The 25,282-nt window shown below is 39.1% G+C and overlaps 1 protein-coding gene across 2 annotated transcripts in view; it reads right to left on the bottom strand.

Annotated features, from left to right (window-relative positions):
- SOBP (sine oculis binding protein homolog) overlaps positions 1-25,282 on the bottom strand; it is a 171,627-nt gene that overhangs the window by 122,684 nt on the left and 23,661 nt on the right. For both annotated transcript variants that reach the window (XM_066247686.1, XM_066247685.1), the window contains exon 4: positions 1,858-2,009. In XM_066247686.1, coding sequence (XP_066103783.1) covers positions 1,858-2,009 — 152 coding nt within the window. The remainder of the gene's footprint in view (positions 1-1,857; positions 2,010-25,282) is intronic.

The following is a 25,282-nucleotide window of genomic DNA, read 5'->3' as shown; positions in this document are numbered from 1 at the left end:
ATGTTCAAGGACCCCTCAAAAGCTCCTTACAAAAATTGAAAGAGAATGCTCCTTCTCCCCACAGCTGATTTTACCTACTGCTAGTGTTTCAAATGCTAAATCTTCCCTTGCTTCCCAGTTATCCATTTTTCAAAACTGTATGCTAAGGATGTTTAAATTCAGTTCAATCTTAAACTTTGTAATGATGTAATATGACATGATTTAGAATGATATAAATTTATATATGGTATATTTGGTATTTTATATCGATATAGATAGTGTGTGTGTGTGTGTGTGTGTGTGTGTGTGTGTATAATTCTAGGCTGTTTTCCAATTGAATCAGGTGCCTTTCTTCAAAGGCTTACTAAAGTAAAACCACTCTGCAAAGTATAATAACATATATCACCAGGATTGTGACAAATTCATCTTGCTGGATTTTATTCATTATTGGCAGTCTATCAAGATTGAGACCCATAACCCCCCAGAATCATAGAAAGACAAAACCCCTGCTCTCTAGCCATCTTCTAGGGTGGAATGGAATGCAAAGTATTTTGTTGTGGTAAGGCTTTGAAGACAAAAGCGCAGGGTCCATTCCTGGGATTTTTACCCCAGTGTTCAGCATGCAAAAGGGGAGCCCCAGGGTCTCAGAGATCATTTTAATCCCCGTATATGAAAGCAAAATATGTCTCCCATGCATTGTTCTAACCACCCTCCCCTGAAGCCTCACTGGCCCTTCCCAAGGGAAAGTGAACTTGACTGGTGACTGTCCCAAAAGAATTGCAGTTTCCTTACTTGCCTTCTTGTTCCAGTGAAGATTATGAGCCTAATTCCTAGAGACTGCTACTAAAATTCCACCCTCTTGATTCTTAATTCTTTCAGCATTATGTTTTTTTGGCAGAATGATGTGACCCAAATTTGCAGGAGATAATTTGCTGCAACAGTGCAATGAGCTAGAGATGAGCATTTTAGGATTGCAAATATCAGACTTAAAAATAATAATTGTTTGCTTCAAGAAAGGACAGATTTTGATCTTGTATTATGGAAATGGAAAATGTTCAGCAAAGTGTGAATAGTTTTATGAATTAAGGAAGCTTTACAGATCAGTGGAAAATAATCAAGAACTACCAATTTACTTCAGTAATAGGTGGCAAAAATGCTATAGAGGTTCTTTAAAGATTAAGAAATAAACTGTATGGGTATGTGTGTGAGGGGGATTGTAAAAACATCATGCATTTCATTTCCCGTCAGTGATGACTAATACTATTCTAAAGGATATTTGCAAATCTGAGATGTCTTAAAACAAAACAAAAAAAAACAACCAAAAAAACTATGACTATGGCTGCTCCTGTGTTCACCCACTATGCTTTGCACAAATGCTTGGCTATGTGAGCAATGCTGGTTCATGTCATTCTTCCACCTTTGCATAGTATCAATCAACTTTAATATAAAGTGTCAAGAGAGACTTGGTGTGTTTCTTGATTACAATTAGTGGATTGAATTTTGGAAAGAGCCAGAGCAATATTCCCATTGGGAATAAGTGTTAAACTGAGAGGACTAAAGCTTCCTGGCCATGCACCTGTGGCTAGTTTCTGACGTCTCCTCCGCTAGTCTATGCGTTCACTGTCACTTAGGAAACCAGCTGCGAGCACCGTGTCCTCATCAGATTTATTCACCCTCTCAGAATTCAAACACCAAGACAATAGAAACTGAAGAACAGGTTATTATACATTAGAAGGGGATTCCTTATTCCAAAAGGTTAAGTATGACAGAGAAAGAGAACAGAAAAAACAAAGAAGACAAGGTGCGCAGGGTTTGCAGCTAGAGGCTAAGAGGCACAAGGTCCGGTGAGGCCTGAGCGCCTCCCCCTAGGGTTCTTACCTTATTTCTCTTGAAGTAGGCTCGTCTGCAGGCCGCAAAGCACTTCTCGCTGCAGAAGCTTTTCACCTCACTTCCCATACTCAGGGAATAGCGCTTGATTCCCACTTTCTGGCACCAGGCACACATTATTTGTACATTTGACACATCATCTTCTATAATAAAAGTATAAGAGAAATGTTCATATCAGAAGCAAACATCCCTTCAAACTTAGACACACCCTGAACATGAAAGAGCTACTACTCCAGGTCTGACTTGCGCCTCTGCACCTCACCACGGTCTAACCGAGGAGGACAACCAGCTCTTGGTGGGAGGACTCAGTGCTTTGCTCTTTTTCTTTCTTTCTTTTTTTTTTTTTATATCAGTTGGCTTTTAAGTTTCCAAAAGACATCATTTACTTAAAAACCAGAGCATGACTACAGAGCCATGAGAGTTCCCAGGGCTTCTTAGCCTGGTAAAAATGCTTATTCTTGCCTTAAACCAAGCTCGGTACTAATGAATCTGTAAAATGACCCGTTTCTTTAAAAGTATTGCTGAAAGTCTACAAGATCTATATTGGTTGGGGTACTGCACCCACATACGTGATGTCCTAATGTGACTCTTGACAGTCAGGAGCCAGGATCAATCTTGGCATGTTCCCTATTGCTGGTACATAATATGGGATGTTGTTTATTCTTGCTATATAATGATCCCCAAATGCTATGGTCAAAATAAGGAAAGATGGAAGTGGCCACATTCTGCTGAGAGAAGGGCAGTAGCCTGGCTCACGCAGGTGTCCCCAGGCAGGTGCAGGACTGATCTAAGTTCTTCTTCATGTTGATGTGTGTGCTTCACAGTTGCTGAGTGGAGGAATAACAACGGGGGTGTCAGCCATGAGACCTAAGGTGTCACACGACTGCCCAGATCATTCTTAGCCAGACTGGCGGTCCTCATAGCTCTTGTTCCTGTCACCCATGTCATGCTCAGAAGGATGTTAGGTGGTATGCAAATATTTAAAATACCGTATTTCTTTTTCCTTTGCAAGAAACCAAATTTAAGTAGTACAAGTCCAAGATATCACAAATATTACTGCTTAAAACAAATGAAGGCTTTTAAAGCGAGTCAGTTAATAAAATGTAATAATAAATTACAGTGCAGGTAGTAAGAAGTTAGGACAAACATGGAATAGTGATAGTCAAATGCCTGAAGTCTAGAAAACATCAGTGGGGAAATAAAAGGAGACTTTAAGTAGAAGTCTAAGAAATATTTTCTTGCTGCCTCCTACAGGCTTTTACTATATCTTGAGTTTTCTTGGTCCCAAAGTGAGTATGTCTGACTGATTGCCACTACTGGCCACATCTCTTTGTCCTTTATGGATTTTTTTTTGTGTACTAACCCAGACTCATGCTCCAGACATGAATGGTAATCACAAAATCCCCAACAAGCTCTGGTATAGTGATGTCTGATTTCTGAATAAAATCCCCCAAAGACTAATTGCTAAGCAAGGCCTGGTCCATGAGCTGTTGACATATTCATGGTTCATAGAGTCTGTCATGCAATCATTCCATTTCCAGGGGAAAGGTTTGGTTTGAGGCAGTGCGGTCATCGGCCTGTAAAATTAGAAGCAAACTAATTTGAAGTGCAGTGATATGGCTTTTTTTCCCCCTGAGCTTCATCACTCAGAACCATGCGCAGCATTTTATTTACCTAAATGGAATAAATAGTCAGTTTAATCATTTTTATTTTACAATTACATATTGTGATTTATTATTAGTTAGAATGCAACATTGTAAAATGACCTTTGATGTTAATCAAACATTTTAGATAACATAAGTTTCTTTAAATGGAGTCAACATGAGTTCAAATACCATGCAATTACTATATTTAATGATTTGTTCTATTCAAACAAAGTTTTATTTGTGTTTTATATGAGCTCTCATATGGCATCTATCTATGGACATTTTACATTGTATGAAGAATTTTAAAAACTCTGTAATTTACCTTAAAGTATGGAGGAGGTTTTTTAATTAGATTAGATATGGTATTCTTTTTAAAATAATCCTCTGTCATTACTAAACTAACTAGCAATACTAGTTTGTTTCTCCCAATCAATTAGCTGCTTTAAAAATTTAAACTCCTGAAAACAAAAATAATACAACAGAACTCTTACAAATGATCCAAAAAAACTTGATTCTGATGAAATCTGTGAGGAAAAAAAATTATGGGGAAATTATTTAGCCTTAGAGTTCAAGGAGAAAAACCCACTTCCCAAAAAGAAACTTTAGGACATACATTAGGTACCCCTCATTATTTCTTCCTTTGAATGGTCTGGTTTGGGAAACAAAATATAAGATTTTTAGTCCTAGGTCTTTAACTATAATGGACTAAAACTGAGGTGACAGAGTAGACAGCCACACTGTGACAGGGCCACAGTCACCTGCCTCCAGCCGGACAGAGGACTGATGCTCGGGGCAAAAAGCCAGCTGGTCTGTCTTCCTCAGACTTCACTCTATCACCACCAGTCACACCTATGTCTCATTTATTTTTTTAAGGAAAGGCAAGGATACTTTCTTACAAACAATAGACCTAACAAATGAACAAAAAGTAGACTTTTAAAGCAGATTATTTTTTAGAAATCATTTGTACTACAAAGTATCAATATGAGAAATGAAACAAAAAAATTGTGCACTATTGTATCTGGAAATTGGAAAACTCAGAATGGTGGTTAGCATCTGTCTTGTTAAATAATTGAGTATTCCCATCGTTTTTCATAAAACTCCTTTTCATAAAAGGCAAACACTTTGGAAAATGTCCATCACATTTCTCTTTTTTTGTCACCAAACTGTTATTAATAGCTAATGCCCTAAAGAAGACTCTGATAAGTGGATTATTCCAAAAATTCAAGAAAATATTCTTCGATAATTCAGGTATTCCGGTCTTAGAAAGTCATTTTAATTAATAGTATACTTAAGAAACTAAGAAAGATCTATGGATTATATAAGTTAATTTTGTCAGCTAAAACATAACTCAAAATTCAGATATGATGTGGTATCCCATCTTTAGCAGTTTACACCCCTAGAAAAGTGAGATTTTTCTTAAGAGCTTAAAACCAAAGGGATTGGTTCATTTCAACAATCACAGCTTTTTGAGGGTTTGTTTAACCTGAAACCTGAGAATTATGTGCATGCTTTACATTGGCAAATAGTAGAAGGCTCCAGCACTTTAACTTTTCTAATTTGACCTGCTTTAAATTATTTTATTTAAAGAATATTTCTTCAAACTAGGGGAAACCTGATTTCGATCTTATATATAGGCTCATGGTCTGTGCCATTAGACTTGAGGTTACCTCAAAGATGACTCACATACAGATTTTTCCTTACATCCATTAGCCTATGTATTTTTCATAATGAACAATTTAACAACAAATGCAAAATATTTATAGCATCAAATCACATTGCCAAAGTGAACAGTTTGTATAACATGATAAAAAACTCTCATACAATATCATATAAATATGCATCAGTCAAAATATGCATGTTTCAATTAATCATGAAGTTTGTATCACCTCTTTAGAATTTAATTAAGCAAAATGTTTAGGGAATTTTCTTTCTAATCTAATGTTCAAAGAACTATAGAAAATTATTCTATTTTATATCCCAGAGGAGAAGTTTAGATTAATTACTCTAAAATGAAATCAAAATTGTATTTGTTGATCATAGCGTGGAGAAGTATGAAATCAAGCATTTCTGGAATGCCTTGCTGAAGCTGTTTGAGAAATTGCACTATCTGGTGACTTAAAAATAAGGCTGGCCATTGGTTGGTCCCATTCTAGAGGAATCTGAATTGGCTATAAACACGCATAAGTAGCTCACCTAGCCTAAAGACAATCAGGAGGGCCTCTGTGGACCCCAAGTGATTAAACTAGATTTATCAGCCCTCTCTAGCTTTCACTGGAGTCCAAGATTGAAGGAAAAATATGAAATATTTGCTAGTGATATTCCTCTCCTTCAAAAGTTCCTAGAATGCATGCATCCAGATAGTTATTTCAAGGCTTGAATTATATTTGAGGCAAGTTACCAGGTAGTCTGAAGTGACTCCTGTGTGTTCTCCAAACCATGAAATAAGAATACGGCACAGGTGGTCCTCTCTCAGTCTACTTACTGGAACAGCTAGGTTTAAGGAGAAAATAAAGACATGGCCTGGAAGGCAGGCGATACACTTGGATTCAAGTTTGCCTTCTTTTTAGCCCTTTTGGGAGTAATTCAATTCCAAAAACTCCAATATAAAAGTTTTGACAGAGTCTTATCAGAGCTTCTGTATAATTTCCTGTGTTCTAGGAGAGAACATTTAAGGATACCCAGAGAAAATTTGGGCCACTGAGCCTAAAGGAAAATAAGCAAAGCTAGCCTTATTCAGCATTTAGTAAGTGCCAGGCACAGTGCAAAATTCTTTACATCATCATTTCATATAAATTAAAACCACCGTGCCTTCACAGGTACTAACATTATCCCCATTGTGCAGATGAGGGAAGTAAAGTTTAGAGGTTAAGTAATTTGCTCCAAATCACTCAGCCAGTACATACCAAAGCCTGGATGAAGATCAGGCCTTCTAACTCCAAAGCCCAAGCCCTGGACCGCTACACCTTAAAGCTCTCAGCCTTACTAAGCATGGGAGATTACACACTATCTACACAGACTTCGCTCTACTACAGAAATGACAAAAAGCTGTCATAGGTTCTGCTACTTATACAGGACATTGTTCCATGACTCACTAATTGACAAAGAAAACAGAATCAAAAAGGTCAAAATGTCTTTGAGAAGATAGCTGAAGTTATTCAATATTTGTCAATTAATTAAAAAAAAAAAAAGTTAAAGGCCTGCAGTGCAAGCTTTACTTCATGACTATGGGACTTGGATTTGCTGCAAACATTCCAGCTCAACCTTCACCATCAAGCTCCACTTAAACATTAAATGATGAGAAAAACCCAATAATACAGTACTTGGATCTCAGGATGTAGCCATTCTACCCACAGCAAGCAATACTCTTCCTGGCTTTTGATTTTGTAAGGAGGGCGATCAACAGTAGGACATGGATAAGACTGACTTTCCATGTGGGCCGAGGGGGGATCACTTACATGTGTCATTTCAAAGACCCCAATAAGAACATCCTAGCTTCAAAAATTATCTCTCAACTACTCACTAAAATTAAATTCTACCATGAGAGAGTACTTTTTTTGACTAAATATTTCTTCTATCCCATTAAAACACAAATTCCCTGAAAGCAAGAAGGTTCAATGCGTATTTGTCAATAATGACTGATGCTTTAAAGTGAGTTATGCTTTCTGTAAGTTTTCCCAGGGAGTGGAGAGAAGGGCTGAGGATAGGGTTCTAATGAAAAGGAGGGAAGGCAGAGATGGGAGAGACTAGGGCATACGACGCCTCTGGTCATTACTTTGCTATTTCTGGCCCTAGGCCTGCAGGTAGAACAGGCTGAGGGCAGTGGAGTGAAGGCAGAGTGGACAGAAGAGAATCTTGTCTAATTATACTGTGGCACTATGTCAAATGTTTTCATAGTCCCTTTTAGATGTGACTATGAAGCACAGCAGAAGTTGAAGGAGGTGGAAGGAATGGCATATAGCTAGGGACCACTAGAAAAGAAAAGCAACAGGCAGATCCACTGACTACAGTGCCAAGGGGGTGACTATTTTTAAGCAAGTGAAGTACGGTAACTGATATTCATTGCTTTGCAAGCCTAAGTCACTAGTATTGGAAAGACAGTATGGTGGAGTGCAGAGACATAGAGACAGAGGACACTGGTAAAGTATTAACACTGTCCCTTTTAGTTGTGTGACGTGGGCAAGTAACTTAAGGGATAGTAGTGCTCATCCTAAGTATAGCTGTGGTGAGGATCGCAGGAGAGAAAGTAGGAACATTCTACATGTAAATGAGTCTTCCTTAGAATTACTGGTGAGTAGAGCCATAAGAAAAGGGGAGACATCAGCTGTATGTAATCTGGACAGGTCCAGATGACCAGGCACCAGTCGCTTAAATTACAGTCCCTCCCAAGGACAACATCTCTGGAACCACTATTTTTAAATACAAAGAACAACCCAGTAATTGGTTAAATTTCACTAACTTAGACTATTTAAGAGTAAAGCCATTAATTAGACTTAATAAAAGCTTCCCTTACAGTTATTCTTTCTAAAAATTACTTAACTTGGATTAATAGTTGACAATGTGTTGCCAAATATATCACAGAACTGCCAGATATTCTGTAATTAATAGATGGGAATTCTTTATAATTATTACATCAACTATCTACACATGGGTGGATCTTTCTAAGTGCTGGAGAAGTTTGCTTTTTTAAAATGTGTCATAGTGGCCTGGCCAGTTGGTTCAGCAATAGAGTGGCAGCCTGGCGTGTGGAAGTCCCGGGTTCAATTCCCTGTAAGGGCACACAGGAGAAGTGACCATTTGCTTCTCCACCCCTCCCCCTTCTCTCTCTCTCTCTCTCTCTCTCTCTCTCTCTGTCTGTCTGTCTCTCTCTCTTTCTCTTCCCCTCCCACAGCCATGGCTCAGTTTTAACAAGTTGGCCCCAGGCACTGAGGATGGCTCCCTGGCCTCGCCTGAGGCACTAAAATAGCTCATTGCCGAGCAACCGAGCAGCAGCCCCAGATGGGCTGAGCATCACCCTTAAGGGGCTTGCCAGGTGGATCCTGGTTGGGGTGCAAGCAGCAATCTGTCTCTGCCTCCCCGCCTCTCACTTAATAAAAAAAAAAGATAAAATAAACAAAAAAATTTAAAATAAACAACAGTATCATAGTAACAACTGTAAATGTCTGCCACCTTGGTAACTTATCAAAAATTGCCAAATAATATAAATTAATAAAATTTTATTGCATGTATTTCTAATTAAAAAGATAGGTGCAATGAAATGATAGAGTTTTATACAACTATGATGTTTTGTAGGACCTAAAATTATCCCTGTTTTTCTTTTGAAAATGGAATTATTTGAAGTAATTTCAATTCAATTTAAACAGTGTGTACCCCCTCTAAGTATAGTAGTACTTAACACCAAAGTAAAATCTAAATCTCTCTATACATAAACTAAAATTGGCTCCAGGGAATTAAAAAATGAGCACATATTATACAAAATGACAGAAAAATAATAAAATTTTAAGCTAATTTTCAATATTCTAATGGAATTTTTTCTAGCCATTTAAAAATTATGTATAGATGTATGATATATATATATGTATATATGTAGATATATATGTAAAAGATGTGACTTCAGAATGAACTAAACATTTACATGCAGATCCCTGCAATAGGTAACTGGTCATGGTCAAGGATGCTGACTTGAGTATGTCATTGCTCTGTTCCCAGGAGAACAGAAAAGTATGTGACTCGTTATATAACAGGCAGAATGTGGTAAGAGAGAGACAGGTTTGGAAACCCTTGAGACCACACAGAGCACAGCATGTGAGTTAGGTCTTAAAGGATCAGGAGGGGGAGAAAGTTCAAGAGAAGGAAAGAAAGGACAGAAGGAACAGCAGGAGCCAGAGAGTGGCAGACAGGCTCACGGAAGCAGAGGACTCCTGAAGTCACTTAGTTGGCCAATATTGTGAGAAGATGGAGATAGACTGGGGCCAGTGGTGCCTGAACAAGGCATCCCTTGAACGTCGTTCTGCTATGAGGCAGGAGGGGATCATCTTTATTCCACAGGTAGTACAGAGCTCTGGAATACTTCTCAGTAGGACATAACAAGATCAGAGCTGTGTTGGGAAATGTTACGTCAGTAGGGTGTATCTGATTTCGGAAAGATTGGAATCTTGTTCCATATCTAGAAGCCTCAGTAAGTAACATAAGAGCAGAATCCATGTCTCATTCACCTTTGTGTGTGCAGTGCCTAGCACAGAGCAGTGATGAAACTATACTGAGTGAATAAATAAATGAACTGATGGATAAGTGGATGGGTGGGTAGGTGGATGGGTGGATGATGGATGGATGATGGATGGATGGATAGATGGGTGGATGGATAGATGGATGGATGGGTAGATAATGGAGAGAAAAGGAGGTGAAGTTCCAAACCTATAGAGTTAGGGTGAAAATGAAATAAAGAAAAACAAGAGATCCCATAAAGTCACGAAGTAGTAATTCTTTCTTGATCATCATACCGACTTGGATTCTTTAACAAGACACTAAGCTCATGTGCCTGTTGCTCCTCAGCATTAACCTGAATGTCCATCATTTCAATGATTTGCCAGTGAAGAGATGTCTTCTTATAAACCTCTGACAACCTCACCTCCATTTCTCAATACTCACTGTAGGAAGTTTGTCTTTTCTATGTACTAAGGAACTGGAATAAGAAAAGAAAAGGGTAGAGCTTAAGAGTAAGGAAAACCCAGAGTCCCCTATAGAATAACATTTCCCAAATACATGCCATAGAACACTAATCCCATGTGATAGTTAAATGGGTGTTATTTTAAAAAAAAAGACTTCCATGGCCAAATATATATGGAAAACACTGGTAAACAAGGTTAAATAACAGGCTCTTTCTGTAAGACATTTTGGTATGTATAATGTATATATGATCTTCAAGAGGGAGATAACTGTGCTGTATTTCACCAATTTGACCATGGACATGTCTTTTCATGGAGAATCCACAAGGCTGGGCCTCTCAGGACTCTCCCTGGGACATGCTGCTCCACTGCCCTACATTAGCATTGAAGCATAAGCCCTTCACATGGGTCATTAATTACCAGGAAGGTTTCTTCTCTTTTGCCCAAAATTGGATCTTTTGTTGCCAGGAGCCTCCTTTGTCTTCACTGGGCAACAAGACAAGGCCTGCAGCCATGTGGCCAATGCTGGGTGTGCTAACCCATGCCCACCAGTCCTCAACAAATACCACCAGACTGAACTAACACATCCATACGTACACAAAATCCTGTGCTGTCAGCTATGTGTATCAACTACAGAGAAGGCACCCTCTTCCTGTCCTACAGAGACAATGGCAGAAATCCATGATAAGGCAATGGGAGAGTAATGCTGCTCTTGACACTGAATAATTCATGTTCACTAGCTGGTTGCAATGGATAAGGAGCTCTAGTAAAATCTTGTTCTCATCCCTGAGACCTAGATCTGACTCTCTGACCAATCTAAGATGCCCTCGGACAATGATGTTGCAATCATGGTTTGCTCTCAGCTGGACCTCACTGTGCTTGCTACATGGCTGAAGACCACTCACTGAGCCCCAGTAGCTAGCTGGCAAACACATGATTAGGAGTATGGAGCAAGGTCAAAACTTATGCCCCAGTAAGTTCATCAGTGCTGGAAAAGTAACTTCAAGCTCCTGCCCTGCATACAGGGCACCATCTCCAAAAAAACACAACAGCAGCATAAAAGGACTAAAGTGTCAAGCTGCTTTACACAGGATGTCAGAGGAAAAAAAAAACCATTGTATTCCTAACACCTACTATTTATTTGAAGGGTTCATTCCCTGTTCTGAAATCTTATACTTAATTAATTATACTTAATGGGCCCCACAGTGGTGAACAAATCTCCCCAGAGGGGAAATCTTAATTGTAGACAAAATATTTGCTTATTGACACAACTTTGTGCCAGGCACTGAACTAGGAGCTGAAAATATACTACAAACATGACAGACAAGATCCCAGCCCTCAAGGAGTTTTCCATGGCGTCCTCAGTATAAAATGCCAACTTGCAATAGAAAAGGACCATGGAAAAGCCATGCCAGCTCCAGGGTCCTTTTTGTCACTACCAGGGGGTCCCGGGAACTAAGTGTTCATGGTGGCCATGGAGGGGACTATAAGCAGCCCCGTCATGACTGACCAGTGGTCCAAGCCCCACTCTCAGCATTCTAGCTAGTCCTGCCAAGCAGCACGGCAGGCTGAGGCCACCATCCGGGGAGGGGAACTGAGATGCTAGAGACTCAGGTCAGAGGGACACCTTGGAAGGGTTAAAGCACTCACTCTCACTTGCTTTTCTGCTCCTCAGCTCCTCTTCTTCTCTCCATGCCCTGAACTATGAGCTCAGCAGATTAAAGAGTAAGAACTTCACTATACTAAATGTGTGAAAAGAACCAAGGTAAACTGGGTGGAACACTGTCAGCAAGACAATTTATTTCCTTCTTCATTCCACCCATCTTGAAACATTTATTTAGATTTCTTGAATGAAAATAATTAATAGTCAAGGGACTCTGAAAGGGCCCCATGCCAACCCCTCCTCGGGAATGCAATGAGACATAGCGTGCCAAAGCAGCCCAGCTATGGGCAGAGGGGAGGGTGCACCAGTGGGAAACCTTTCAGAGTCCTCCTCTGTCCTCTCTTCATGTTCCCCTGGATCACATCACTATGTACTCCCATGACTCCAGTTACCATCCACAAGATGAAGATTTCCAAATCTACAGTTCTCTCTCCTGAGATATTATTTCCAACTCCCTACCAGACATCTTAGCTCATCATGCCATGCACACACACCTCTCCCCATAACCTGCCCCTTCGCTGTTTCCATCTCTGTTTCTGGCCACACCGTCCATGCAGTTACCTGCTAGCAGAAATCTGGCCTCTTCCTGCCTCTTCCCTCCCTCCTACCTCCATATTCTGACTAATCACCATATCCTCCTAAATATTTTTGTAATAAACCCATTCATTCATTCATTCATTCATTCAATACTTATCAAGACTACTTACATACCAGATACTGTTCTAGGTGCCCCATCCTCAGGGAGTTCACTGCCATCCATTGCAGTGAAGCTACCTACACGCTTTGCCCATAGCACATGTGGACTCCTATCTCACTCCTGTCTAGTTCATTCCCTCCATTCTGGCTGAAGGAAATTCTATTGAAAACACAAATCTTGCCCGACCAGGCAGTGGCGCAGTGGATGGAGCATCAGACTGGGATGCGGAAGGACCCAGGTTCGAGACCCCGAGGTCACCAGCTTGAGCACAGGCTCATCTGGCTTGAGTAAAAAGCTCACCAGCTTGGACCCAAGGTCACTGGCTCCAGCAAGGAGTTACTTGGTCTGCTGAAGGCCCCCGGTCAAGGCACATATGAGAAAGCAATCGATGAACAGCTAAGGTGTCGCAACGAAAAACTAATGATTGATGCTTCTCATCTCTCTCCATTCCTGTCTGTCTATCCCTATCTGACTCTCTCTGTCTCTGTAAAAAAAAACAAAAAAAACCCCACACAAATCTTATCACTGCTGTCACCTATTCAAAAGCCCTTGGTGGCATCAGCTATCAGCTGCTCTTGAGAAGCTGGAACTCCACAGCATGGCCTCCGTGGCCCCCATGACCAGGCCAAACTCTCAGCTTGTCTACTCCCTGAACTCGAGATTCTTTTACTTTCCTTGAGCTTCTGTCTCCACTCCGAGACTTTCTACATGCTGTTTCCTCACCACAACCTCAAAATCCTTGAACGACTTGAGTACTGGTCCTTCATGTCTTATCTTAAACTTCACCCTAGGGAGACCTTTCCTGGACCCAAACCTGGTCACATCCCACAGCACTCTGGACTGGATCATCTTCAGACGGGAGATTTCTTTTTAACATGTCTCTTCCTTCAGACTGGGATCCAGTTAAGACAGGGACCATGTCTGTCTGGTTCACTAGAATGCAATGCCTACTTGGGACCTCAGCATAAAAAGAAGAAAGCAGAACCCTTACTGGACGCATTCTGGATGCCCACGGGGCAGGGCCGGGGAGCGGGAGGAGCCAAGGGCAGCATCGGTAGTAATCGCTCGGAACAAAGCGGCCTTAGAAGGAAACACCACTTAAGAGCCCCAGAACAGAATGCCATAGTTATTTCCACTCTCCTTGGCCAAGTCCATGAACTAAGTCTTCTCCATTTAAAAGAAACTTTGAGAAGTCAGCATTGGGAATGTCCCTAGAATAACAAGGGTTACCTACTTCATCTTTTCTCTCTCTTAACCAAACTTTATTTATAACTTCAAATAATTAATAGCAAACAGTTCAGTCAAGTCTAGGTTAATTCCGGAAACACAACTGCCCTCTATAAGCAAGGGAAAACACAGCTGACATTTCCTCTTATTTCCGGTTAGCATTTTTCCGCTCCTTGATGACCTGAGGCAGGGTATTCTAAAAGTGTTATCCTAGCTAGGTCATACCTCCCAAAAGGCTTTAGGTAATGCCAAGAGAAGTTTAAACTGCCTCAGGGGCCACTGATGGGTGTGTTTTAGAACCCACGCTGAGATGGTGTCCTCACTTCAGAAGTGAATTTTGGCCCTAATTCTGCCATTAATCCAACTGAATGACCTTGAGAAGGTTGTTAAGTCTCTCCAGGCCTCATTTTCTTCATCTGTAAAAGAGGGCATTTAGCTAAATGGGCTCTTACCTCTCTTCAAATTAAAATTCTAAGATTCTAAATCTCTCAAAAAAAAAAAAAAAAAAAGAGTTTAGGCACAGGATATTCTTTTCCTGTTTTTCTTGAACCCTGACTAAATATTTTTTATTTTTCTCCTTCTGTACAGCCACCACTGTTGCTCCTTGCCCTTACTATAAGAGGCTTAGAAAATTCTTTGGTTAATGGGACAATTTTACAAATGGCCTTTTCTGAGCTCTCCAATAATTGCACCACCAAGAATCTGGTAACCCCTTCTCACTCCTTTATTATATATTTATGCTCGACTTTCAAGAGAAAAATACGAAAGTTCATAAAATTCTAAATTTTTATATTCTTTCCAGTTAATTTTTGATCTTTCACCATGTACTTCCACACATGGTATTTTATCCCGGTTTCCCAGGCAACCAAATCTGAGACAAAAACTTGCACGCAGGTGGTCTATTGGGCATATGACTCCAGGAAGTAGGAGTAAGAGGCAAGGGGAATGAACCCAGGGAGGAGGAAAAGCCAACAGAACAATGTGTTATTGAGCTGGCCACTACTAAGGGAGACTGGTATTCAATCATAAAGAACTTTTTTTTCGAGGTTATGAAATACATTTCAAAACCAATCACCCAGAAGACAAAAGGAAAAAGTTTATTCATCAACATTCTCATGTCCCATTGGTCTAGTGTGTTCATTCCCCATTTCTGGTTTACACATGTGTGAGCAGGTGCCAGAAGGATATATGGGATGTCCATGCTGTCAGAGCAGAGAAGCCCCAGTGCACGAAGAGAGAGAGGCGTGAGGCAAGGCCCTCAGGACACACAGGCTTAAGCTTCCCCACTGCTACAGCTGTAACTGGGTGAGCTGCGGGGCCAAGAGGAGCGGGCGCGCTGCGCAAGAGGTGTCCCGTGCACAGAGCTGTCATCACTGTAGAGCCTGCTTTCTCAGACTCAGCACTATTGACCTTCTCAGCCAGATAAGTCCTTGTTGTGGAGCTGTCCTGTGCACTGTAGGATGCTTAGCAGCATCCCTGGCCTCTACTCACTGTATGCCAATAGAGCTTCCTCACCAAGCTGTGACAACCAAAAATATCTGCAAATATTGCCAAATGTCTCCTAGGTGAGGGGCAAAGTCACCCCCTGATATGAACCAGTGGTGTGTTGTGTATCCTATCTTTGTCACTCCCCAGTGCCTCTTCATTTCTCTCCACTTTACACCACATCAAAAGCAGCTTTCAAGAAGACCACTGTGAGGGTTATTTATGCCTATAACTTTATTTACAGGCTTTACTGTGATATATTTCATTTAAATAGACAGTACCTTAATAATAAGAAATAATATTCCTTACTACCTTAATAATAAGGAATGATAAGATTTTAAATTTCAGAAAGCTATGAGCAAATTAGATATAAAATTAAAAATGTTAAGCCTGACTGGTGCTGGTGCATTGGATTGAGCATTGACCCAGGACACTGAGGGTCCCAGTTCAAAACCCTGAGGTTGCCGGCTAGAGTGCAGGCTCATTGCTGGGCTAGAGCATTTGCCAACTTGAGAATGGGCTCACCAGCTTGAGTGTGGGATCATCAACATAATCCTAAAGTCTCTGGCTTGAGCCCAAAGGTCACTGGCTAGAAGCCCAAGGTCACTGGCTTGAGCAAGAGGTCATTGGCTCAGTTTGGGCAACCCCATCAAGGCACATATGAGAAGCAATCAATAAAAAAATTTTAAAAAAGTAAAGCAACTATGAATTGATGCTTCTCATCTCTCTTGCCTCCCCCTTCCTATCTCTCTCAAAAAATAAATAAAATTACATTCTAGGATTTAGTTGCTTAAATCAGGAGAAGAAGGAGTTAAAATAATAGTTTTAACTCTAGATATCTAAGTCAAGGACTCAATATATATATATATATATATATATATATATATATATATATATATATATATATATATTTTTTTTTTTTTTTTTGTATTTTTCTGAAGCTGGAAACGGGGAGAGACAGTCAGACAGACTCCCGCATGCGCCCAACCGGGATCCACCTGGCACGCCCACCAGGGGGCGATGCTCTGCCCCTCCAGGGCGTCACTCTGTTGCGACCAGAGCCACTCTAGCGCCTGGGGCAGAGGCCAAGGAGCCATCCCCAGCGCCCGGGCCATCTTTGCTCCAATGGAGCCTCGCTGCGGGAGGGGAAGAGAGAGACAGAGAGGAAGGAGAGGGGGAGGGGTGGAGAAGCAGATGGGCACTTCTCCTGTGTGCCCTGGCCGGGAATCGAACCTGGAACTTCTGCACGCCAGGCCGACACTCTACCACTGAGCCAACTGGCCAGGGCCAAGGACTCAATATTTTTGAGAGAAGGATCTTTTTCCCTCAGTTACGCATACATGATACACCCACAATTTCACATTCAACTTCAAGGTGACACTCACCCACCTAAGCCCATACAAGAAATCTGTAGGAGCCCATGTTAACTATTGTTGATGAACATTTGTACTGTTTCCTGTGTTTAGCTATTATAAATAAATGCTACTCTGAAGGTTTTTCTATATGTCTTTGGCTCACACGTATACACATTTGTGTTGAGTACATATCTAGGATGGAATTATTGGATAACAGGATGTGTGTATATTCAGCATTAACAGATATTGGCAATCAGATTTCAAGAGTAGTTATACTGATTTACATTCTCACCAGCAATGCATGAGTTTCAGTTGCTCCATATCCTCTTCAACACTTAGTATTGTCAGTCTTATTCATTTTAGCCATTCTAATGTTTGAGTACTGGTACATCATTATGATTTTAAATTTTCTTTCCCTGCTGAGATTAAATAACTTTTCTTGTGTTTATTGGCTCCTTGGATATTTTCTTTGGTGAAGTGCCTGTTTAGAGTTTTTGCCCATTTTTTATTAAGGTGTATTCTTTTTTATTTATAGGGATTTTTTATATTTTGTTGAGTATCTTTTGTGGGACATGCATGTAAACACCATCTCCCATCAGTAGTTTACCTTTTCATTATTTTGAAAGATATCCTTTAATCAACAGAATTTCTTATCTTTAATAGAACCCATTTGATCAATCTTTTTCTTCATGCTTAGTGCTTTTAAGTATATAGTTTAGGAAATACTAGCCTACCCAAGATCATAAATATATTCTTCTACATGCTCTATTGTTCTACATGTCACATTTAGATCAACAATCCATCTGGAACTGACTTTCGTAGATGGTGTTAAATAAAAAATCCACATACATTTTTTCCATAAGCACACTTATTGAAGACTATTATTCCTCACTGTTCTACATTGTCATCTTTGTTGTTATGGACTCAATGTTTGTGTCCCTCCAAAATTCATATGTTGAAGTTCTAAGTCCTAATGTGATATTTGGAGATGGTGCCTTTGAGAGTTAATTAGGGTTAAATGAACTCATGAGGATAGAGCTCTGGCCCAATGGGACTAGAGCTGTTAATAAGAAGAAACACCAGAGAACTTGCTCTCTTTCTATCTCTGCCACATGAGGACACAGGGAGAAGGTGACTATCTGCAACCCACAGCGAGAATCCAAACACCAACCCCAATGACCTTGATCTTGGACTTATATTCTTCAGAATTATAAGAAAATAAATTTTGGTTATTTAAGCCATCCAGGCTATGATATTTTGTTATGATAACCCAAGCTAATACATTTGTCATAAATCAAGTATCTGTTTAGATTTGTTTCTGAAGTTCATTGCAATAATATATTTATTCTTATATCATTATTTCATTGTCCTTTTTAATGGAATAGAAATCATTCATCATTGCCCATGTTTTCTGTAAGACAGACATTTGTGAGTGATTTGTAACAATTCTGGATAAGGGCTGCTCATGAGGTTACATCCAAATGTCTTTTGGGATGGAGTCAGTCATCTGAAGGCTTGTCTTGGGCTGGGGGATCCACTTCTAAAGTGGCTTGATCACAAGGCTGGCACGTTGGTGTTAGCTTTTGGTGGGAGGCCTCAGTTCCTGTCCATCTGGGCCTCTTCATGGGACTTCTTGAGTTTCTGCATACTATCCACAGAGTGAACTATCTCAGAGAACTAGGCAGAAAATGCAATAACCTTTTATGGTAGCCTTAGAAGTTATCGCACAGACTGTCCGTGATTCAGTGCAAGAAGAGATCAGAATCACTGGGGGCATCTTAGAAGTGAGCTAAAATAATTTCATTTACCTATAAAAATCCAAAAGTAAGAAAAATAAACTATATTTCTGGGGGGGGGCATACTTAGGTGTTAAAACTATATAAGAAAATAAAGCAGGATGACCACAAAAAGTGGTTACCTCTTGAAGGCAAGAAGCTGTGAGTCAATAAGAATCACTATTTGTAAAAGAATACACTTATGTTTTACATAGTAAAGACAAGCCTTTTCCAACATGTAATGTATTTCACAATTGCAGTTTCTTTTTTAAAAAAATTAAAACAGAAGAGAATTGACATGAGAAACAAAGTATTATTTCTTCTTTTTGCCTCAAATATATAGAAATGGGTTCTTAAAGGCTATTTTAAACAAGTACTACACTTGATCTTAGAAGGCTGCAAAGTAATCTTAAGGGCTGAAGTATGGTCAAAAGCAGAATAACAACAGTAGCAACAATTAACACTAATAACAAAAATAAAATTATTTAATTAATTATTATAGTCTTATAATAACTGTTGAGATCTGGTAGTGTATATCTTCCAATTTTTTTTTCCCTTCAATTTGTCTTGGCTATTCTTGCCCCATTGCACCTCCATGTAAATTTTAATTAATTAATTATTTCTATTTATTTATTTATATTATTTTAGAGAGACAGAGAGAGAAGGGGGAGGAGCAGGAAGCATCAACTCCCAGATGTGCTCTGACCAGGCAAGCCCAGGGTTTTGAACCAGCCATCTCAACATTCCAGGTCGATGTTTTATCCACTGTGCCACCACAGGTCAGGCTCCATGTAAATTTTAAAAACAGCATTTTAATTTCCAAAATTTTATGCTGGGATTTTTATAGCATTGAGTTAACTATATTGATCAATTTAGGAAGAATCTGCCTTTTTCAGAACTTTCAGTCTTCAATCCATAAACATGGTGTGTCCCTCCACTTCTTTTTTATTCTTCTCAGCGATGTCTATAGTTCTCTGTATAATAACTTGCACATATTTTTTGTTAGATTTTCCCCCCCTGGGTATTTGATGCTATTTTAAGTGGTATATGTAGATTTGTGTGTGTGTGTGTGACAGAGACAGAGAAAGAAACAGAGAGGGACAGATAGACAGGAAGAATGAGAGATAAGCTTCAATTCTTCATTTGTCACCTTAGTTGTTCACTGATTGCTTTCTCGTATGTGCCCTGACCAGGGGACTACAGCAGAGCGAGTGACTCCTTGCTCAAGGCAGCGACTTTGGGCTCAAGCTGGTGAAACCAGCTGAGCCCACGCTCAAGCTGACGACCTTGAGGCTTCGAACCTGGGTCCTCTGCGTCCCAGTTCGACACTCTATCCACTGAACCACCACCTGGTCAGGCAAGTGGTATTTATAGATATTTTTAAGTTTTGTTTTTAATTTTTTGTAGTTGGTATATAGAAATATAATGGATTATATTGTGTTAGAGACCTTGACTAGTGCTCTCATTAAGCATACTAGGCATACTTTTTTTAATGCACTTCATTATATTGTGCTTTGCAGATACTGCATTTTCATCAATATCCAGGCAAGACCCTCCACTAGCAATAAAGTATTTTTAAATTAAGATTTAAGATATGTACTTTTTTAAAGACATAATGCTATTGCACACCTAACAGACTACAGTACAGTATAAACATAACTTTTATATACACTTGGACACAAAACATTCTCTTTATTGCAATATTTACTCTAGTGTGGTGGTCTGGAATCAAACCCACAATATCTCCAATGTTTGCCTCTATATTGGTGGGCCTTTCAAATCTTGTATTTTTTTGTTTCTTTTTCTTGCCTTATCACCTTATCTTCCATATTTCCCCATGTTTAAGATGGAACCTTTTTGAAAATTTAGGGGTCTAAAAACTGGGTGAGTCTTATACAGTGGTTGTAGTTTTTTTTACTTGCATTTCCTGCTTTTTCACGCTTGCATGAATTTTATGATGAATAAAACTTGAGTTCAATAACCTTATGTAATACATTTATTTTTTTCAAATTTTGGACCCCCAAATTAAGGTGCATCTTATACATTGGAGCGTCTTATACATAGGGAAATACGGTATGTAATTAGACAAAATTAAATAGAGTGGTAAGAGTAGTCTTTTTTATTAATTTAATTTATTAGGGTGACAACAGTTAACATAATTACACAGGTTTCAAGTGCCCAATTCTACAACACATTTCTGTATATCATATTGTGTGTTCACCCCCCTAAGTCAAGTTTTCATCCATCACCATTTATTTCCCCAAACTCTCCTCTACCTCCCCTTCTCCCAGCAATTACCACTGTTATTCTTGCCCATGAGGTTTTTTTGTCCTTTTTGCTCCATCCCTCCATTTCCCTTGCCCAGCTTCCTCTTACATCTTTCACCCTTCTCTCTATATATGACTCTGTCTCTATTTTGCCTATTAGTTCATTTTGTTCATTAGATTCTACATATGAGTGAAATTATGGTACTTGTCTTTCTCTAATGGCTTATTTAGTGGTCATCTTTATTTCATGCTTAATCTCAAGAGAAAAGTTTAGAATATTTCACCATTAAAGAAGGGAAAAGCTTTCAGTACTTCACCATTAAAGAAGAGAAAAGCTTCCAATATTTCACTGTGAAATATGATGTTTGCTATAAGTTTTTGTGGGTACTTTTTGTCACATTAAGGAAGTTCCATTCTATTCCTATTTTGTCAAGAATTTTATTATTTATTGTGTTAAATTTTATCAAATTATGTTTCTACATCTATCGAAAATACTGTATGAAGTTTCATTTTATTCTGTTAATGTGGTTAATTATATTGACTAATTTTTACATTTAAAATCAACCTTGCATTCCAAAAAAGAATCCTAAATAGTCATGATGTATATTATCCTTTATATACATACATACATATGTATATTATATATCATATATATATTATATATATCTCACGGGCCATGGTTTGCTATGATTATGTTCAGAATTTTTAAGTCAGCATTAATAATGAATACAAGCTTTCCATTTTAATGTAACATTAAATTATTATTTTCTTTACTTCTAATACCCTTGTCATGTGTTGGGATCAAGATCATGCTGGGAGTAGAAAATGAGTGAAAGTGTTTCTTATTTGTCTATTCTCTGAGAGAGTTTCTGTGAGTTTGGTTTTTATTTTTCCCTTCAATGTTTGGTAGAATTTACTGCTGAAGCTATCTGGGTCTAGAATATTCTTTGTAAAAATGATTTAATTATTTAATTTCTTTAATAGATGTAGGACTATTCAGATTTTCTATTTCTTCCTATCCTTGTTTTGGTAAATTAAATTAGACATAATGTGACTTCTCCTTTGCAGAAATTCCTGGAATTACTTACAATGATCAGTACTTATGTGTAACATCAGATGATTTGGTCTAATAACATATATGTGATATAATCTTTTTATTCACTCACATTTCACATTTTTGGAACTTTATATAAATTCTAAATCTATTATTTATTTCAATTACTCACTCAACCAGACTAAAAATTAACAATCACTGAAAGTTGTCCTGAGTAGTATAAATGTTTCATCAGTCTCTTAGCTGCCGTAACTACATACACAATTGAATTGCTTTAAATATGTTCAGTTAACAACCAAAGAGCCTCTCGATAGAGGATTGGATAAAGAAGATGTGATACAGCCTGACCAGGAGGTGGCGCAGTAGATAGAGCATAGGACTGGGATGCAGAGGACCCAGGTTTGAAACCCCCGAGGTCACCGGCTTGAACACGGGCTCATCAGGCCAATGGCTTGAAGCCCATGGTCACTGGCTCGAGCCCAAGGTTGCTGGTTTAAGCAAGAGGTCACTCGCTTTGCTGTAGCCCTCAGGTCAAGACACATATGAGAAATCAGTCAATGAAAAACTAAGGTGCCATAGCGAAAAATTGATGCTTCTCATCTCTCTCCCTTCCTGTCTCTCTGTCCCTATCTGCCCCTCTCTCTGTCTCTGTCTCTGTCACACACACACACACACAGAAGATGTGATACATATATACAATGAAATACTACTCAGCCATAAGAAATGATGACAGTGACATTTACGACAACTTGGATGGACCTTGAGAACATTATATTAAGTGAAATAAGTAAATCAGAAAAATCATATATAGGTGGGATATAAAACTGAGACTCATGGACATAGATAAAAGTGAAGTGGTTACTAGGGGGAAGAGGGTGAGGGGGAGGAGAGCTGGGGAGGGAGTGGTAGGAAAGGTGTAAAGAGAGACAAATATAAGGTGACAGAAAATGATTTGACTCTGGGTGATGGGTATAGAACATAATCAACAGTTCAGATGCTATAGAAATGTTTACCTGAAACCTATGTACTCTTATTGACCAATGTCACCCCGTTAAAGTTAATTTTCTAAATAAAATTTTTAAAAATTAAGAAAATTTTTTAAAAAAGAAACTATAATCTGTACTACAGAAAAAAAAGTTCAGTCAGTTAACAAATACATATTATGACATAATTAAAACAGACCTTTTCAAATCATAAAATCAGAAGGGAAATTCACTATATGAGTCATAAATCAGAATTTAGTAAATGTAGGGAAATTACAGATTACCTAAACTAAATAAAATATTTTTCAAACAAAGAAACTGAGGCTCAGAGAAGCTAAGCTACTTCTCTAAGATTATACAGCCAGGAAATGGCAAAGCTGTCATTAACAACCCAGTTCCCCTGATTCTTGTGTTTAGTAATCTTTCCAGTCAAATCACACATTCCATTTGGCATTAAGAATGATTGATGATGTCACCCCATTAAAATTAATAAAAATTTAAAAAAAAAAGAATGATTGAACATACTGAAGTTTGGTCTGTGATTTTTAAGACACCCTATATAAATAAAGATAAAATAGGACCCATATCATAGTAACGATTTTTAGGACTTTTGTGTCCTTTGTAATTACTCTGAATTTTAAATGACTCTTCTAGCCTAGTCTACATTGTGTTTTAGATCCCATTTCCTAACCATACAACTATAGCAGGTCTTGATTATCTGCCTATAGACCTTCTGCTACTCTGCTTCAACTACCCTTTTACCCCCACCATGCACCATCCAGTGCTCCAGAAATTATATCATACTTTCCAAAGTCAAACTAGAATGGTTTTCTAAATTATGTTCCAAGTACACTTTAAGTTCTTGGTGGTCAAGGATGATGATATATAAATTTGTCTTATCTGGTGCAATGTGAAAAACATTCAGTAAATACATATGTAACTTTGCCCTGGCTGGTTGGCTCAGCGGTAGAGCGTCGGCCTAGCGTGCGGAGGACCCAGGTTCGATTCCCGGCCAGGGCACATGGGAGAAGCGCCCATTTGCTTCTCCACCCCTCCGCCGCGCTTTCCTGTCTCTCTCTTCTCCTCCCGCAGCCAAGGCTCCATTGGAGCAGAGATGGCCCGGGCGCTGGGGATGGCTCTGTGGCCTCTGCCTCAGGCGCTAGAGTGGCTCTGGTCGCAACATGGCGACGCCCAGGATGGGCAGAGCATCGCCCCCTGGTGGGCAGAGCGTAGCCCCTGGTGGGCGTGCCGGGTGGATCCCGGTCGGGCGCATGCGGGAGTCTGTCTGACTGTCTCTCCCCGTTTCCAGCTTCAGAAAAATGAAAAAATGAAAAAAAAAAATACATATGTAACTTTGAAAAACTGACATAGCATTTTTGATAACCCAATGGCTATGAATATGAGTTAAGGAGACATCATACCTAAGTTCAAATATCAGCTCTGCCACTTATTAGCTATATGACTTCAGGAAAGTTGCTTAGCTTTTCTGAGTCTCAGTTTCCTCAACTGTAAAGCAAGGTTAATAATATATAGCACTCACAAGGACTTGTTAAGAAAATTAAATGAGGTAATCTACTTAAACAATGCCTGCCCCATAACAAGTGCTCATTAAATATTAGCTGGGATAAGATTATATCATTACTATTAACTACTCCTATCTTGCCATTCACTATAATTCCTCCTGTTCTTATCCTAAAGGGTTTGGAAATCTCCAAGTCTGAGGGTTCAGTGAACCTCTTCTCTCTTCTTTTTTTTTTTTTTTTGGAGAAATGTATCTGCTACATAAATAGTAAGTCGTCCAAATCCCATTAACTCTAGGTAATTTTATTTAATAATCATATTTTAAAAGTTGGACACATAAATAAGTGGCAAAGCCATTTTTATTAAATCCTGTTTTCTCAATGGCTATTTGGAATACAGAATTCATATGTAAGCCCTAAGAATATTGAATAACAGATAAAATAAATAACGATCATAATGCAAACCACATTCTGATTCCCACTTCCCTGCAAGTATGACTCCATGTAAGAATTATAAGAGCCAAAAAGTAACATGCTTATTAACTGTGGGTTACTCAGCTTTGTACATAGAGCTTAGCAGGTCACGTGAATGTTTCCACATTTTCCGTTAAGCTAATGGTTCCTTAGAGCCCAGTTCTTATAACCCCTTAAGAATTTCAAGATTTGCCTGAAAAAATATATCATATTTCCATGACTATGACTGAACACAAATTTGGAAAGCTCACTGAAAGCAAACCATCCTGGAAGACAGGAAATGGTCATTGTTTTCAAAGAAAGGCAAACCGCTCCTGCACACAGGAAATCAAGCTGGTCTCAGGAACTTGACCTCATCTCCCTCCACGCAAACCTGCAAGTCCCGTGTGGACCTATCCCTGCACCTCACCCATGGGAACATATTCTTATTCTTATGGGAATAAGAATATGATCATTTACCATTTGACGTAAAAGACATTTTATTCAAAACTGCTACACATTTATGCATCCAGAGAAATATATTCCCTCCTCTTTCCATATTTCATTTCATTTCAAAGTATTCAGGGATTTAGAGGGATTCTGGACATAGAAGAGGCAAGTTGGAAGCC

The sequence above is a fragment of the Saccopteryx bilineata genome, chromosome 12, assembly GCF_036850765.1.
Source record: "Saccopteryx bilineata isolate mSacBil1 chromosome 12, mSacBil1_pri_phased_curated, whole genome shotgun sequence".
Lineage (NCBI taxonomy): Eukaryota > Metazoa > Chordata > Mammalia > Chiroptera > Emballonuridae > Saccopteryx > Saccopteryx bilineata.
Note: the sequence above shows the minus strand (reverse complement) of the source record. Positions and strands in the feature narration are given on the sequence as shown.